Raw genomic sequence first — 19738 nt, forward strand, 5'->3', positions numbered from 1 at the left:
TAGGGGGTGCTGTCCTGGAGGGTGGTTATGGGCAGGGGTCCCAGGAGGGGGCGGTCAGGGGACAAAGAGCAGGGGGGGTTGGATGGTGGGGGGTTTTGAGGTGGGCAGTCAGGGGGCGGAAAGTGGGAGGGGTCAGATAGGGGGCGGGGGCCAGGCTGTTTGGAGGGAACAGCCTTCATTGCCTGGCCCTCCATACAGTTTCGCACCCCGATGTGGCTCTCAGGCCAAAAAGTTTGTCCACCCCTGTGCTAGATACAATATCATTACAAAGGCTTGGTCTGTTTTTTGTTTTTTAGATTGGGGAGGCATGGAGGAACCACGGTGGTTTCTTTGTTTGGGGTGGGAGATGCTTTTAGTAGGAAAACCAGCTGAAAGCAGATGGTAATTGAGGGGTTGATTCATGGAATTAAATCTCATTCCAGAAAAGTGTCAGCAGAGCATTACAGTGAGGGTGATGAGAACTTTCTGGTAAAAGACTTTAAAATAACAAAAGAGTCCCCTAAGAGAAATTCCATAGTTCTTCCAGTTTACAGCATATAGGAGTAACACTTCATTTCCCCCCCCCCCTCCTTTAGCCTTCACCAATTTGTTAATCTGTCAGTTTTTCTATTTTCATAATAAAGAGGTGCCTGCTTTATTTCATCTAGAACCCCTGTTGTGCTTTGAGGGGAAACCCAGCTAAGATTTTTTTCAGGATCTGCAAATTGCCAGTTACAGGTTCATTCAGCCCAACAAGTCAGTGCTGGTATATATGAGCAGAGAATACTTGTACTTACTTCTTACTCTGGTCATACATCTGAGAGAATTAAGCACCCATGTATTGTGGCCAGCTGAATTTTGTCATGAATTTATGATTCCAAGTTCTTGGCTTATAGCATTCTTGTGTTTTTTCCAATGCACATAAATAAAGCATGTGACCTGGACAAAACATAGACCCTCCATCTTGCATCAATCATACCTCAAGCGCCACTCTCCCAGCCAGAAGTCACTGCACACAACATTCTGCTTGCTCACTGATTGGCTCATGGCCAGTTGCAGCTACTGCCAATTAACTTGCGGAGGAACTTTGAAGTGGGAGCAATGTCTGACTGGGAGAACAGTGATCATGTTCATGTTCAGTGTGAGGTGGTGGGTTGTAAATTTGAAACACTTTCCTTATGAGACCTGGAGCAGTGAAAAAACACTTTGAAACAGAAGTCAGATGTAGGAGATCCCACATTTAATCATTGGGTCAACCAGGACCATCAGACCCAAATGAATGAGATAAATCAAGGTAAAAATGAGAATTGGCATTAAATATGAGAGATTGGTGTCTTACACAACAGGACTGGGAGAGTGAAAGGGTTAGAAAGAAGGGAAAATGGTATTTTCAAATCAGTTTTGTGAGCAATTTTTAACAGTGTGAACTAATTAGACACGCATTGTGAACTCTGCTGAAAAAGGAAAATTTAGTGGACAGCAAATCCCTGTCTGAAAATTTCTGGGGCACTCCTTGGTTAGCCTATGCTGTGCCAACATCCTGAGAAGTTGAATCTTATTCCTTCCAGCTTCAAGAAGCTCTTTCAGTTATTGGCAATACATAAAAACACAATGAGCCTGATTTTTCTGTTCACTTACACTAATTTTACACGCATGTAATTGCATTGGCTTAGTTGGAGACACTCTTGAATTACACCAGTGTGAGAAGGAAACCAGGATCACTCTACTCAGATAGCTGATGATGAATACTCAGCAAAATGTCACTCCTCACTTAATTTCTCATTTTCTAATTTCCTCTTGATAGTGTTTTAGCTGTTGCCACCCAATAGAGACCTACTTTGTTTATGCTTTGAAGTCCATGACAAAATTCCCTTGACTCTAGTTGTAGCAGGATCAGACCTTAAAGGAGTATTGCTGTGAGAAGTGACACAAACTGGAGGGGAGAGCTGTGCAGAGAAACTGAAGACCTGATTCTGATCACATGCACTCCAGTGTAAATCAATTAAGGGTAATGTGAGCTGTGGGTGCTCAGATTCTCTGAATCATGCCATTTTTATGTAGGTACTTAAAATGTGGATACAGGTGCCTAACTTCAGGTACATAATTTTGAAAATGTTGCCCTGGGTCTATGAAAGGGAGCCCCCGCTCGATATCTTAAACTTGAGGTGTTTGGTAGAATGTTATGGTCACCATTTTACATAGTGGTAAAAACTGAAAAGTGTCATCTAAAGATAAGATTTATATGCATTGTGAAAAGCCACAGTAAAACAACATTTGAGGAATATCTTTGATTCAGAAAAGAGAGAAAAGGAAGATCATCTTTCATTCAAAATAAGATAATCACAGGTTTCTGCAGGAAAAAGTCCCTTCTCATGGCTTATTACATGACAATCAGTAGGACTGTAATTAGGCCTGAAGTTATTTGGGCACTACTGGCATGTATTTTACATGTTTAAAGATAGGAGCACATACATGATAAGCAGCTATAGTTTGAAAGAATCTCATTTATTTTACAACTTGTTCCTCCATTTCTTCCACACACAACTCCTATTGATTTTACTGAAGTGAACTGGGAGTTTTAGGTGTATAACAAATGCAGAATCCTTTTCATAACTGGAAATAGAAACAACATTGTTTAAAAAAAACAAAAATTGTGTGTAAGCTCTTCTCAACAACTCTGGTTAACATAAATGAAGTAGAAAAGATAAAATTTTACTCCATGGAATGATATGCAGACAGAACATTTTAAAAAAAGGTTTTTTTCTACTGTGAGATAAGTGTTTAAAGGAATTAACAGAGCTACAAATGCTTCTGAATAAGATGATCCAGGTAATGCAACTTACCTCTTCCCTGTGGTTCTTTATTGGCATACAAAGAATACTCTGAGTCTTGTATCCTGTGATTTGGTCAACTTCTGCATTGAATCGGGGATCCTGACGGGGGGAAAAGTGGAATTAAGTACCAAAGAATGTCTTGTTTAATTCCCCAGTTTATAGGCCCATAGAGGAATTATGGCATTTGTCTTAACTGTTACCCAGTGTCACAATGTTTCCATTATGAGACAATGACTATGTAAATATAAGTTATTACTGACTGAGTGAATTTCTAGCAATACTGTACAAAACAAACTGCTTATGAGGAATATAAACACTTGTGGATAAATACAAATGTCAGAAAATGCAGTAAGCTTAGGAAAAGCTGTTTGTCCAGGCTAGATATTCATGCATAACCATTTTTAGTACATCTTTTGTTCTCAGAGGAAATTTCCAAAAGACAGGCAGGCGTGGCTAAATCTTAATAACAGAATTAGGATTTCCATTTGGGGGTTAAAAAGAATAACAACCCATCTGAGAAAAAAGTCAGAGAATGGGCTTTTATGGAATATACACCAAAAACATCGGAAATGTACTTTTTTTCCTTTTCAGTGTTGAAAAGTGTTTGCAGGAGGAGGCTGATAAGCTCCCAAGCTTTCCTAAATCTCTCTCCCATGCTCACTGAAAAGTCAAGCCCATGAGCTTCAGAAAGCAGCTTTAATGCAAAAATAACCATTTTCTAAAACTGACTGTTGCTCCTGCAAGACTTATTCGTAATGTACCTAAAAATAGTCATTGACAATCGGAATAAATTCTCACCACCAATTTGAGTCATTCAGTGCAATCAGCCCAATAGGGAGCTGGCAAACTTTAAGCATTATGGCATTTGTAGGAATACGTACTAGGATAGGAACTTAAAAGAAAGAGCTTTTGGTTCTGGGCTCCTCTGCCACCACAACTTTGAGGTAAGCTAGTGCTTGTACAGGAAGAATGGTCTTGAGTGTGAGGCATAGGGCAGGTGGCCAGAAGAAAAAGAAACACCCAATATAAAGTCTGATATGTATTGTGTATGTATAAAATCCCTATTATTACTGCAAAAAGATGGAAACACTGAAAATGACTCCACTGGCCATATAACATTTTTGCTATAACCAAAGTTATAGTCATCTAGGCTGGGATTTTCAAAGGAGCATAAAAGGCTCCTTTGAATCCCAGCCTTAATCCTAATTTCACATTTGGTAACATAATTATGTTAAAGTGCAGGCCCACTGGTATAGGTCTGCAACTATGTACCATGAGTAAAAAAATCATTCCCCTTGTATTTACATAAAATGCAATGAGAATTAGCACAGACTCAAAAAATTCCAGGTATAAATTGTGCAATGAGATTCATTTTCTTTCCTTTTCATTTTGAGTTTGGTTTTGGGGTTGTTGTTTTTTTGTTTGTTTGTTTAAATGGTGTATCATTCTGGAACACTGATTTTATTTAATCATCTCACTAAAATGCAGCAAAATGTTCTTAAAAGGAAGATTATTAATTCACCAATATTTGATATCAAGCTCAGTACAATGACCCTGATCCAGGAAAGCATTTACGTATGTACTTAGCTTTAAGCATATGAATATTCCCTCTGATCTCACGTGCTTAAAGAGAAATATATATTTAGGCACAAATCCAGAAAATACTTATCAGAGTCTTCATGAACGATGACCATTAAAGCAGATTATATCACCCTTATATGTATTGTTGCTGGAAAACATTGTTTGGCAATATCACACATCCTCAAAAAATCCACTCAGGAGGATGAAGAGATGACCAACTAGAAGTGGTAATTTGCAAGTCAAAATTCCAGTGTTTGTTCCACTTGGGATCCCATCTCTTCCCTTATCCCTAACTTTGAATGTACAAAACCCACTTTATCTATCAAGCAGGGTTGTTTCTTATAGGATATTCTCCAGGTTGTCCAGTCTAGGCTTAAATCATTCAAGTAATAGGGGTTCTACTACTTCAGTTGGGAGACTTTTCCACAGCCCAATGTATCTTATTATCAGGGTTTTTTCCTGATATTCAGCCTACATTTTCCTTTGCTCAGTTTCATCCCATTATGCCGAGTTATGCAGCCTTAAAATTTATACAATTCCTAGAAGTAGATTTTCATATGTTGGCCTATGTTTATTTTTAAAAATGCAAACAATTATTCGCCCCCATAATTTAGTCACTTTAAATACCCAATTTCTTGGTACAATCAAAATCATAAATTTCTAAGTGACCTGAATTACAAATGCAAATAACTGTGGGTGGAGAAATAGAAACCTGATTAAGGCCAGGATGAAATCTTGACCCTTACTCTCAAATGTCCATCACTTGTTTTCAAACGTCCATTCCTCAAACATCATATGTAGCCAAATGTGCATATATTTTATATAGAGATATTTGAGGCCAGATCCTCAGTTAGTGTAAATCAATCTGGCTCCAATGAACTGCATGTATTACACTAGCTGAGGATCTGGCCTCTTTTTACTTACACAAAATTACCATATTTACCTCATATGCATTCTTGATGTTCAAAGGCTGGCCCAAGGCTGCTACATGTCCCACAATCCCCTTGTTCCATTCCAAGCGAATGCAGTTGTTTGAAGCTTCTTCCAAGGTGGAACCTTCTGCAACATCGAACAGCCTGCTGACAAGAAACTTCTCATTGGAGCTATCCTCACAGACCAGGAAAAGGGAATAACGGTCAGCAGCTATGAGCTCATGGATGTGAAGGAAAATTTTGTGGCAAAGGGCTGTGACGTCCAAGTGAGTGGAAATATCTTTCACTAGTTCTAAGAGTCTTGAGCACTGATCCCCTGCATCAGTCCCAATCCTTCTAGATTGCAGAGGCATCTGTTCCTTTTTTCCAGAGCCAGAAAGGAAACTCACGGTTCCGACAGAGTCCTTGACAATGATGGGCCTTAGAGGCCTGTCAAATTCAGAAGCAGAGATTTTCCTTGCTGGTGTCCCAGGGTTGGGGCTCTCAGCTCGGGTAGTCTGATGAGCAGGACAAGAGCAATCTTCACTGTGGTTTTTGGTTCCTTCCTTGCAGACCGGGATGGTATGAACTCTCTCAGCAAACCATGCATTGACCATTTCTCTGCAAAACAGAAGTGAAAGGTAATAAATACTATGAGTTAACAATCCCCAAGCAATAATAATTATTTAAAGGGACCAACCCTTTTTACACAATACTACATAAAATAATACATTTAGTGAAACACCTGCTTCTCTTTAACTCAGTGTTGTTCATTTCCAGCCAACGCTGAGACTTAAGCACTACTATCTTCAAAAAGCACAGGAGTACTTGTGGCACCTTAGAGACTAACAAATTTATTTGAGCATAAGCTTTTGTGGGCTACAGCCCACTTCTTTGAATGCATAGAATGGACATCTATCAAGCATTCTTAAAACTACAATACCCACCTGCTGAAGTGAAAAAACAGATTGACAGAGCCAGACGAGTACCCAGAAGTCACCTCCTACAAGACAGGCCCAACAAAGAAAATAACAGAACACCACTAGCTGTCACCTTCAGCCCCCAACTAAAACCTCTCCAGCGCATCATCAAAGATCTACAACCTATCCTGAAAGATGATCCCTCACTCTCACAGATCTTGGGAGACAGACCTGTCCTCGCTTACAGACAACCCCCCAACCTGAAGCAAATACTCACCAGCAACCACACATCACTGAACAAAAACACTGACCCAGGAACCTATCCTTGCAACAAAGCCCGATGCCAACTCTGTCCACATATCTATTCAAGTGACATCATCATAGGACCTAATCACATCAGCCATACCATCAGGGGCTCGTTCACCTGCACATCTACCAATGTGATATATGCCATCATGTGCCAGCAATGCCCCTCTGCCATGTACATTGGCCAAACCGGACAGTCTCTACGCAAAAGAATTAATGGACACAAATCTGACATCAGGAATCATAACACTCAAAAACCAGTAGGAGAACACTTTAACCTGTCTGGTCATTCAATGACAGACCTGCAGGTGGCAATTTTGCAACAGAAAAGCTTCAAAAACAGACTCCAGTGAGAAACTGCTGAGCTGGAATTGATATGCAAACTAGATACAATCAACTTAGGCTTGAATAGGGACTGGGAATGGCTGAGCCATTACAAACATTGAATCTATCTCCCCTTGTAAGTATTTTCACACTTCTTATCAAACTGTCTGTACTGGGCTATCTTGATTATCACTTAAAGTGTTTTTTTGTTTTGTTTTTCTCTTCCTTAATTGGCCTCTCAGAGTTGGTAAGACAACTCCCACCTTTTCATGCTCTCTGTATGTGTATATATATCTCCTCAATATACGTTCCATTCTATGCATCCGAAGAAGTGGGCTGTAGCCCACGAAAGCTTATGCTCAAATAAATTTGTTAGCCTCTAAGGTGCCACAAGTACTCCTGTGCTTTTTGCGGATACAGACTAACACGGCTGCTACTCTGAAACCTGTCACTAATATCTTGTGTCTTATAAAAAAGCAATATTTCTGATCAAATAAATGACGCTGAATAAAGCAGAAAATTTATTACTCATGACATAGCTTTCAGTGCATAAAAGCTGAAAATTATGACTACACTAATCTCAAATACTTCATCCTTTTCATGTCATAGAGTTTAAGGACACAAGGGACCACCAGATCATCTGATTTCCTATCACAGGAGACTAGACTATTATGTGCCACTGGGAGGGAATAAGAGGGACTGAGGTGTACCAATGCCCACGGCCCCGGAAATGGCAGGGAATTAAGTGAGAGCTATCCAGATAATCCTGGCAAATGATGGTCTGCGGCACCGGGGTATGTAAGGCAACCCCCCCCCCCCACACACACACACACACAAAGTCACTGTCAATCAGACCTGGGGGGAAATTCCTTCCCAACCCCACATATGACAATCAGAGTCTGAGCATGTGAGGAAGAACCAGCCATCCAAGCACCTGAGAGAGAGAATGCTCAATTCAACCTCCGAGCCCTGGCCCACTCACCCTGCCCAATATCCCATCTCCAGTCATGGCCATCGCTCTGATGGTTCAGAGGAAGAAGACCAAAAAACAAAAAACGGACAGAAAAATAGTAGGGGGAAGTGAAAATTAGAAAAATTCAACCTGTGAAAATTTTCATTTAAAGAAAAGGCCATTTTTCAACAAAGTTTTCAACCAAAATTTTTTTGCCAGCTGCAATTCTGACCAATAAATTTAAACATTTCACATCCAACTTTGGTTGGATAATAAATATTCAAAAAATTGAGCTTGACCATTTTATTTATTTTTATACCAAAATAAGGGGAAGTCATACTGAAGGAAAACAAAAACAAAAAAACCTTAAGTAGTAAGGCTCCAATCCAGCTCCTATTGACGGTAATGGCAAAACGCCTATCAATCTCAGCATGCCAGATTAGATCCTAAATGTTCAGACTGTTACTGTCCTGAATGATCCTTACTCCCCCAAGTATTGTCACTGAAGCTTGCACAGTTAAATACTCAAAAGTCAGACAAAGTTTAGGTTAAACATGCCACCTTAATTTTGCCCCTTGAGCATGTACATTTTGATATAGTCTTTAACTGCATACCCACACGTCACTTCTCAAATATATAATGAATTTCCAATACATGCATGATCCTAGTCACTCACTAAAGTCAGGATCTTACAAACACTACAAACGTGTGTGATTCTACTCACGTGATTAGTACCATTGATCTTAATGGGGCAACAGCGTCGGAGTGTAAAATTTGAGACACATGGACCATCCATACTGGTATTTTAATTAGAGTTTCCACTCCCTCCACCCTCTAAATGTGGAGAGGTACTAAGCTGTTGGCACATTATAGAGTGTCTCTGTTTCTAAAAAAAACCCTGCTTTTGTAATTCAGTAACAGTATTACAAGGTCCAGTTTGTACAGAACTTTATCCCATACAGATGGTACAGCAATGACTGCCAATGTGCCAGATTATAGTGGGAAACTTCCTTGGAAACTGAAGATATGACAGAACAAACAGAATTCTGGAAAGAGAACTTGGGGTACTGGACTGAGAGACAGCAATGAAAACTTGGAATAGATAACATGAAGATTTTCAGAACAGAATTACTGCACAAAGGCCCAATCCTGCAAGGAACCGAGCACCTAAACTCCCAGGTTGCAGGACTCGGCCTTGAGATAGCTCCTCTTGAATGATTTTTCCACTCTTGTAATGAACGAGAGTTACATACAAGAGGATTACCAAACAAGGTCCATAATATTATAAAGAGGAGCTGGTTCAAAAAGATTCTTGAAAAAATGTATTTACCTCAAGTTGAGTGCAGTATATACTTTAGGCAGATGTGGCAATCAGAGTCTGTGATTGTGGTGCATTTCTTGCCCTTTGCAAGCTCTGACTTTTAAATGTGGTGACACTATTTACAGTTATCATTTTAATGGAAGGGTCATCAGGAAGGCCAGAACATGGCTGTCCTTTGTCTTTAGTGGATCCCCAAGGTATGTACACAGTAAGACAGTCACCCGACCCCTTTACTTATGAAAACATGCATCATCTCTGAAATTAAAGTAATTTTTCTTATGTACCCAATAAACATGTAGTGACATTTTCTTGGCTAAAATCTGAAACATAGAATTTTGTAATCTCAGCTGATCATCATAAGAACATAAGAACGGCCGTAACGGGTCAGACCAAAGGTCCATCTAGCCCAGTATCCTGTCTACCGACAGTGGCCAATGCCAGGTGCCCCAGAGGGAGTGGACCTAACAGGCAATGATCAAGTGATCTCTCTCCTGCCATCCATCTCCATCCTCTGACAAACAGAGGCTAGGGACACAGTTCCTTACCCATCCTGGCTAATAGCCATTAATGGACTTAACCACCATGAATTTATCCCCGTTCTCTTTTAAATGCTGTTATAGTCCTAGCCTTCACAACCTGCTCAGGCAAGGAGTTCCACAAGTTGACTGTGCACTGCGTGAAGAAGAACTTCCTTTTATTTGTTTTAAACCTGCTGCCTATTAATTTCATTTGGTGACCCCTAGTTCTTGTATTATGGGACTAAGTAAATAACTTTTCCTTATCCACTTTTTCCACATCACTCATGATTTTATATACTTCTATCATATCCCCCCTTAGTCTCCTCTTTTCCAAGCTGAAGAGTCCTAGCCTCTTTAATCTCTCCTCATATGGGACCCGTTCCAAACCCCTAATCATTTTAGTTGCCCTTTTCTGAACCTTTTCTAGTGCCAGTATATCTTTTTTGAGATGAGGAGACCACATCTGTTCGCAGTATTCGAGATGTGGGCGTACCATCGATTTATATAAGGGCAATAATAATATATTCTCAGTCTTATTCTCTATCCCCATTTTAATGATTCCTAACATCCTGTTTGCTTTTTTGACCGCCTCTGCACACTGCGTGGACATCTTCAGAGAACTATCCACGATGACTCCAAGATCTTTTTCCTGACTTGTTGTAGCTAAATTAGCCCACATCATATTGTATGTATAGTTGGGATTATTTTTTCCAATGTGCATTACTTTACATTTATTCACATTAAATTTCATTTGCCATTTTGTTGCCCAATCACTTAGTTTTGTGAGAGCTTTTTGAAGTTCGTCACAGTCTGCTTTGGTCTTAACTATCTTGAGCAGTTTAGTATCATCTGCAAACTTTGCCACCTCACTGTTTACCCCTTTCTCCAGATCATTTATGAATAAGTTGAATAGGATTGGTCCGAGGACTGACCCTTGGGGAACACCACTAGTTACCCCTCTCCATTCTGAGAATTTACCATTAATTCCTACCCTTTGTTCCCTGTCTTTTAACCAGTTCTCAATCCATGAAAGGACCTTCCCTTTTATCCCATGACAGCTTAATTTACGTAAGAGCCTTTGGTGAGGGACCTTGTCAAAGGCTTTCCGGAAATCTAAGTACACTATGTCCACTGGATCCCCCTTGTTCACATGTTTGTTGACCCCTTCAAAGAACTCTAATAGATTAGTAAGACACGATTTCCCTTTACAGAAACCATGTTGACTATTGCTCAACAGTTCATGTTTTTCTATGTGTCTGACAATTTTATTCTTAACTATTGTTTCGACTAATTTGCCCGGTACCGACGTTAGACTTACTGGTCTGTAATTGCCGGGATCACCTCTAGAGCCCTTTTTAAATATTGGTGCTACATTAGCTAACTTCCAGTCATTGGGTACAGAAGCCGATTTAAAGGACAGGTTACAAACCTTAGTTAATAGTTCCGCAACTTCACATTTGAGTTCTTTCAGAACTCTTGGGTGAATGCCATCTGGTCCCAGTGACTTGTTAATGTTAAGTTTATCAATTAATTCCAAAACTTCCTCTAGTGACACTTCAATCTGTGACAGTTCCTCAGATTTGTCACCTACAAAAGCCGGCTCAGGTTTGGGAATCTCCCTAACATCTTCAGCTGTGAAGACTGAAGCAAAGAATCCATTTAGTTTCTCCGCAATGACTTTATCGTCTTTAAGCGCTCCTTTTGTATCTCGATCATCAAGGGGCCCCACTGGTTGTTTAGCAGGCTTCCTGCTTCTGATGTACTTAAAAAACATTTTGTTATTACCTTTGGAGTTTTTGGCTAGCCATTCTTCAAACTCCTCTTTGGCTTTTCTTATTACATTCTTGCACTTAATTTGGCAGTGTTTATGCTCCTTTCTATTTGCCTCACTAGGATTTGACTTCCACTTTTTAAAGGAAGTCTTTTTATCTCTCACTGCTTTTTTTACATGGTTGTTAAACCACGGTGGCTCTTTTTTAGTTCTTTTACTGTGTTTCTTAATTTGGGGTATACATTGAAGTTCGGCCTCTATTATGGTGAAATTTTTTTCTAAAAATTTTTCTAAAGTGGAAGCATCATACTGTATATGACCAGATCATAGAATAAATTAATATAATTTTTGCAAATCACATAACGTGTGGGCACCTGAACAGTTGAAACCCAGTAAAAATGCCTGATCTTTTGGTAGCCTATGATGGAAAAGTCAGAGGTCATATTTCAAATTTGGGATTTTTTTCTTTACTCGGCATACCATAGAATGAGCGTAGCAAATTTCAAAGGTGCAGCGGACTGAGAAGCACAGTGAATCCTGTTAGTTGGTTAGTGATCTGTTACAAGTAAGGTTGGCTGGAAAACAAGAATTCTGTTCCTCAAAACATTTTGAGGTTTCAGAACATGGTTTTGTTCCACATCAGAATGAAAACAAGACGTTTTGAACATTTTTATGAACAAATACGAGAGAACCAAGAGACCATCCATGGCTATTCTGGGGTGGGACTCTTTCCCACAATATTCCGTCCTGGACCTAAGAAACCCTTTAGATGGAAAAAGTTTCCCAAAAAATTATTCAACCAGCTCTAGTTACAAGTATTTCCATATATTAGATATGAATAACAGCTCTGTATACATATATTCCTTATTTAAAGGATGGTTTCCACAGCATTGTAAAATACAAAGCAGTAAGGGGCTGCTGAAAATGATTGGCAAAGCAAAGCTAAAGGGATTGATTAGTCTCTAAAGTCTTTTATTTCAACTATACTTCAAAACAATAGATATTACGGTAAGCCATAACCTGAAAAAGAAGCATATTTGTCTTCCCTTGTGAAGATTTGAGCACTGACATATGACTTGAAGTCTTGACTGGGACTAACAAGTACACAGATGTGGTGTTAAAAACTGATTCACTGAATGAGGATAGATTTAAAATGTGGTGATTCTATGTAGTGAATACTTGTCCAGGAAAAGGAGTGATGTTACTGCAGACTATAATAATCAGTAAGGATTTCAGGGTCATATATGAGAGAATATTTTTTTCCCTCAGGGCAGTGGTTGGTTAAAATGATCTAACAGAACTGCTGGACCAATTTTTGCTCTTAATCACACCATAGTGCAGACGGAGAGTCCAGTGGTTATAGCACTAGCCTGGGACTTGAAGATCTGAGTTCAATTCCCTGCTCTGCTAGAAGCCTTCTGTTCGGAGGGGAGGGATAGCTCAGTGGTTTGAGCACTGGCCTGCTAAACCCAGGATTATGAGTTCATTCCTTATTTGGGGATTTAGTTGGGGGTTGGACTAGATGACCTCGTGATGTCCCTTCCAACCTTCTATGATAACTGAAAGTAGAATCTGATCTTTGGGCTCCCAATTGCAGTATTTTGGTCCTGATCTTACAAAGATTTACACATGTGCTTATTATTCACACACTGTGAGATAATCCTGTCAAGGTCAATGGGACTAACGGTCCATACAGTTAAGCACAATTGTAAGTCTTTTGCAGAATCAGGGCCTTAGACTACATGCTCTTTTGGGTAGGTAACTTGGATGAAATGCTGGCCCCATTAAAGTCAATGGGAGTGTTCCCATTGAGTTCAGGATTTCATCCCACGTGTTTCCACTTCTTCTGTGAAGTGCCTAGCACACTTTTGGGTGAAATAATAATAATAATAACTATTATTGTGTATATCAACATCTATTACAAAGCACCCATGAATATTAAACAAGTCTGATTACTGGAAAATGATGTTAGATAATAAAATGCAATAGAATGACCAATAAATGATTCCACAATTGCTGTGAAAGAGAGGGTTATGGTTAATTATTTTAAAAAATTATTAGGAAGTAAATTCAGGGTTTATTTAATATATTAATAAGCATTCTCAATTATCTGTCTTCATTACAGTGTCATCATAATTTCTCTTTGAAAAAGAGATCTGGTTTCACCCAAATGGCTTATGAAATGATACTTTCATATGAAAAACTACATCAACAGGAAGAATGATTAATATATTATCATAACTCTGATTTTAACAAGGACTTCTTTATAGCACTTAATATGCTGAGCTTCCACAGATAATATTAAAATGTGGGCGGGGAAACTTTGTACAATAGAAATACATGAAATCATACTTTTCAAGAGGCATGTCAGCAAATTCACGCTGCAAGCTGTTTGAGTAAGAGACAAAATAAGAAGCCAACATCTAATCATTCTCTTGATCGAAGGAGGAAAGGGAAATTTTTTAGAGGGAAAAAAAATCATGGAAGTGGCCAAAAATATCCCCTGAAGAAATAAACAGGTGATTATTAAATAAATAGTTGTATAAGAAGACTCCATGAGCATCCCTGGATTAAAATCAGTGTTCCCGACTCTTGTGATTTCAGCATGAGACTTGCGATATTTGGTGTTTTTCTTTAAGCCTTAGCTCTGGAGATAAGCAATTACCTGAAAACCTCTGCTTTCATTAACAAAAATAAGCTTCTAGCCCTTCTGGTTGCAAAGAAAGCTTGAAAATGTGATTTGAGTGCACCCTGAAGGCTCAGAAACTAGAAGGCAACTAAACAACCCATTTATCATTATGTGAAAAACTCATGATTTTTAATCCAGTCTCAGATTGTGTGGAACCTGACTCATAATTTTTGAACATTTGGGGTTAGAAATACTGTAAAATCAAATGTAAACGCATTTATACAAGCAAAGAACAAGATGGAATAACCTTCCTAACCTGCTCATTAATCAGCCAAATGTACTCACATACTTAACATTTGTAAGTCTATGATAAATTTGTACCCACCTACTGAACGACCACAGTTTATTAGAAGAGGCACACGGAGCCTGATTTTCTACTGCCTTGCATCTCTGTGATCATTTACATGTGATGAAAAGAAGAGTAAAATGGTATCATTCTGTCCTGGTAGTGTTTCACACTCAATTTGCACAGGTGTAAGTGACTATAAAATGTAAGACAGTGGAGAATCAGGTGCACAGTGTACTGGTTACAGCATGGACTTGTTTTTTCAGAGAAGAGACCTGCCACTTTATTTGTCTGTAAAGTGCCATAGCACAGGTTTACCAATGTAATAACAATTACAAACAAACAACGAAAACCTCTAAACCCAGCTCTGACTCCATGGCCCTAGAGTGATTCTATCTTTCCATTTCATCTTCTCCATCTGTAAAGCAGGGATTTCAAAACTTATCTACCTGCTTCACAGGGGTGGTGGGAGGATTTAGAACCTGACTGTGTAAGACCTGTATCAACCAAGTAGTCCCACTGCCTTGGAATAAGGACTTTCTCCTCATTGGAAAGAGAGTTTGCACTATTAGACTCTATGTTTGTAAAGCACTTTGAAATGGAACAAGACTATGCATTATACATTCTGTTAGCTTGACTGTAGAACTGTATAATTAGAAAAACATATATCTTCCCCCTAAATGTCTCTTTGATGGTGGTCTAGTAACCTGCTAACAGGTTAGTGTGTGGGTTTTTTACGAAATTGTGTAGATTAAGACAAGAACAAAATCCTATAGCTATAGCTCTCCTAAAACATGTTCTTATACTTTAAACTGATTAGGCATTTGCAGAATTTAGGCAACAGTAAAGTTGTTTAAATTCAGCTGGAATAACAACAATTTTATTGACCTGTTCTGAGTAACACTTCTTATAAGGAAATTATTCAGCTCCGTTTTCTCACACAGCTATATGCATGGGTTGAAGAACTAATGTTTCATTTGGATGAAATGCAAAACATAGTCATTTTAATCTATTTTAAAAATCAATCAGAGGATTGACTTGACTTGTTTTTGCTTTTTCAGTACCAATTTCCATTTAACCATGACAAGTATAACAATTATTTTCTCAGCATACAATAAGCCATATAAGTAAGGTCTATCAGTACCAGACACCTATTGAACTACAAGAGAGATTAGTGGAAATAAATGAGAAATCACTATTTATGAGACAAATGGGATGTGAAAAGGACCAAATTAAGGGTCAATCCTGCAAACACTCCTAATTCACACAAGTAGTCTTCAATAGGCATAGGTATTTGCAGGATTTGGCCCTAAGGTTCTTAGGGCCAGAGAACTGCTGTGAGGGAGAAGTTGCAGCAGTGACAGTAGAGATTAGGTTTGTATAAAACAGGAGCAAATACTAATATCCAGGTGCTGCAAGAAGCCTGTTCACCCTTTCAAAACTGTAATATGCTCTCACCCCAGCGTAGCCCTTTAAACATTGCTTGGTGTGCAGCTACAGCCACACGCCCTCCTTACTGCCTGCCTGCATCCTTTTCTTCCAGTGAGCCTGCACTGTGGCAACCATAATTGAGCCCAAAGTTCATGAATGGGAATAGGTGATGGCTATTTTTACAGTCATTTGCATTTAGTCACATCCACTCCTCCCTCTCATTATAAGACGTTGAATGTTAGAGTATGGTGAGAACTGAATTTGCCAGGTGACTTCTTCCAACAGAAAACCTTTTGAGAGGATTTTGGGGGCAGAGGGGGAATGAGGGTTATTACTTTTGAAAATGGAGAATAAAATATTTGGGGAAAAACATATCCTTAAGTATACAGATGTTCCTTTGTACAGAGCTACATAACCCCAGCTCTTGTTATTTATTATTTGTATAAAAAGCTTACAAGTTAAATAGACAAGGACAGAAAGTGGGTGGAAGGGAAAACAGGCACAGAGGAGAAGTGACTTGTCCCAGGTCACACAGCAGGCCAGGGGGAGATCTGAGAGTAGAGCTGAGCTCTCCTGACTCCTGGTCAAGTGTTAAATCCCACAGACGATACTGCTCCCCACTAACTGCTCTTATGCAACTAATGCACTGTGACCTTAGATAAGTGACTTCACCACCATGCATTTCATTTTACCCATCTGCAAAACAGATATTATCCTTACCTACCCCAAAAAAACCTATGGTGATATTTAATGAGTTAAGGAGAAATTAGGATTGCCTTCCTCACATTAGCAGTGATACTACCTGTGTCAATAAGGGTCACAAAGTGATCGCCTTAACATCTATAAAGCACTTTGAGATCCTTAGAAGAAAGGCACTCACGCCTGAATTCATCTGGTATAGAATGCCAACATTCAGTTGCATTAATTTTTAGAGCCTGATCCTACTGCTGTTGAAGTCAACAGTTTTTCAAGATAGGCCTAATAATTAGTCTTTATCAATGTGCTTTTCTTAGAATAACCACTAGACGTCAACAATTTTCTTTTCAGTTTTTTGATGTAATTTAGATGTGGAAATAATTTCAAGGATCATCGTCAACTTGAAATCTAGTTGATTTTTAACAAAACAGTTTAAGGTTGTTTCTGGTACTAAACCTGCCCCGTGATCCCTTGCCAAGAGTTGAGGTTTTCCCATTTTCACACATTTTTTTAAATGTTTTCCTCTCTCCTCTTGCTTTGTGAAAGACGTAAACAAACAGGAGAAATTGTATGACTACATAGTGGAAATAATGAAAAACAACAATATACAAAGTGCTGTCAAATGCACATAACTGAAAACACATAGAAAACTATTTTGTTCTAATCCCTTGATGTGTTACTTGTAACAACAGTAAGCAAACTTTTTTTTTTAAGATAGAAGTGTGATTTTAAAGATGATAGTGTCCATTTATGGGCCCAAATCAGCAAAGTTCCTATGCACATGCTTAACTTTAAACATGTGAGTAATGAATGGGACAACTCATGGTCTTCAAATTAAACATGTTCTTTGCCAAGTATAAATGTAAATGAAGAACTCTGGCTCCTGATTCAGATACAGTATTCTTGTTAGAGCTGAAATTAATGATTTTTCAGTGTTATACAATAATTTAAATCTTGCCTCATGTTGGTGTTTTTTTCAAATAGGACACACAATTTGATTAGCTGGTTGAAGTGAGAATACCAAAAAGTGCATGTCCTTATGATAAATTATTATTCTTGGCTATTTACAAGTCATCTTTTACAACTAAACTGTAGGCCCAACCTTTTTTGTTTTCTTTTCAAAAACAGCAATCTGGCCCTAGAAGGGTTTTTCCATTCACAATACAAAAAAGGCACAGCAAAACTACAGCGATACAAAGGTCAAGGTTTTAAATAATAAATGAGATATTTTATTTTTCCTGCTAATATGTTTGTTTCTTGCCCCAGCCTCAAAATAACTATGGGACCCATTCACTCTCCTATGAAGCCAATAGCAGTTTTGCCATTGATTCTAGTGGAAAAAGGTTTAAGCCCTAAAGGTGAAATTCACCGCTATGTACTACTAAAGTCCCACTTAAATTCCCAAAATAGGACTTAAGTAGGATTTAAGTGGTGCAGAGGCTTTGGGCTGGCCCTCTGTACAGGGGTGAATTCACCCTTAGCACATAAATAAATGGGAAAATATTTTTTTTTTACTAAGTAAATATATTTTGTGGCTGGTGCCAGGCCTAACGTGAAATGACAACCATTGAATTACTCACAAGGGCCATTTGAACAAGGGTTTTTTTTGGCACTCTGTAAATAGAGTCTTTTGCATCTAATGCTGTTTTTTGAGCAATTCATATAAATCACAAATTATTCCATGTAAATTTATTTATGTTTCTTGGACAGTAAAGAAGAGGGAGACTTACATTGTGTGACTTTGGTAATTATATTTGTCTATGACAAAGAAAATACATTTTCTTTAATTTAATGTTCAAAATGAAAATAGATTGTACAGTATTAGTCTGACTCAGGAAACGTTGTAGGAGGTTGAGCTGCATTGTTTGTAGTACTTGACCTGGATCCTACATTCTCCACCCAATTCACCTTTAGACAAACATTCAAAAACATGCAAATACACTATGAAAACATGAACATGCACTCTTTGGCCTGAAGACATTCTGATGAACAGTTTAAATTTCACCCCTGTTCAGAGGGCCAGCACAATGTCTATGCACCACTTAAATCCCACTTAAGCTTCAAAATCAGACTTAAGTGAAATTTAAGTAGTATATAGCCTTGTGCTAGCCTGCTGCACAGGGAGTGAACTTCATTCATGATCAGTAGCTGAAATCTGGGAGGATTCTTCAATAGACGCCAGTAGCCAAAATGTTTGTGAATTCCTATGGCTAAGAAATACTAACCCAATGGTAAAGATTCTCTGACTATCCATCACACCTTCCCACCTCCTTGAAATGGAATTTATACTCCCCTCCCCACACTTTATTTTCTTGTACCAAAAAGTTAGGGTCTGATCCTCTCATCCTGATGCACACAAAGCTCCCAATAAAGTCCAAGAGGGAACTGCCTGCACCTGCACTGCAGAATCATTTTGTACAAAAGGTGTGTGGGGGAGAAAGCCTGTCGACCCTGCTTTCTCTGAATTCATAGGAAGTTTTGCAGCTGCATTGACCTTCTCCTTTTAGACCCCTTTCTTGCAAATAAGTAGGCACAAGTGTAACTTACTTGCCTATATATGTAACTTGACTCATATGAGTAACTTTCCACACATGCCTATGCATTTGTTGGATTTGGGCCTTAAATTTTTGCAGTGGTCTTAATGCACAGTGTATACATTTCTTTGGGGAGCTGAGGTTCCTGAGAAAAGGGTTTAAGAATGTGTGGGCTACTTAGAGGAAAAGGATTTCAAGAAAATTAGTTTTAAAAGGAAACACATTTCATGGTTTTTACAGAAAAACCCCCTATCCTCCTCCACTCCTTTCTCAGTCAAAACTCTGTAAATATGTATGACGTGAACAAAATGTGCAAATGGGAGAAAATATACTGTGGCCAGAATGGTGTAACATGACTAATGTCAACAAGGTTACACCAGGGATTGATTTGACTCATTCCTGTAAAAATGTTCTATATTTTTAGGATTCATTTTTTTCAGAGGGGATTACCAAAGTATTTTCAAATTTGATTATTCAAAAATAACTCTCCAAAACACACATTCAGAATCTGTTTGATAGTCTGAACTTCTGTACACTTATTATAAAAATGCATAAACTTCCTCTAATATAGAAACAAACTAAGCATAGGCATATTGCTATGAATAATACTATGAGACAACACCCAAGAACTATAACTAATATAAGCTTATAAAGCTAAAACACTAAATAGATGGCTCAAGATGAA

The 19738-nt window shown here is 38.6% G+C and overlaps 1 protein-coding gene across 3 annotated transcripts in view; it reads right to left on the reverse strand.

The window, feature by feature from the left end:
- PDE5A (phosphodiesterase 5A) overlaps window positions 1-19738 on the reverse strand; it is a 100178-nt gene that overhangs the window by 74737 nt on the left and 5703 nt on the right. For all 3 annotated transcript variants that reach the window (XM_026647799.2, XM_026647798.2, XM_026647801.2), the window contains exons 2-3: window positions 5338-5926; window positions 2823-2912 (exon numbers count right to left, since the gene is read on the reverse strand). In XM_026647799.2, coding sequence (XP_026503584.1) covers window positions 2823-2912; window positions 5338-5926 — 679 coding nt within the window. The remainder of the gene's footprint in view (window positions 1-2822; window positions 2913-5337; window positions 5927-19738) is intronic.

Source organism: Terrapene carolina, unplaced genomic scaffold (assembly GCF_002925995.2).
Source record: "Terrapene carolina triunguis isolate 2854851 unplaced genomic scaffold, T_m_triunguis-2.0 Scaffold66, whole genome shotgun sequence".
NCBI lineage: Eukaryota > Metazoa > Chordata > Testudines > Emydidae > Terrapene > Terrapene triunguis.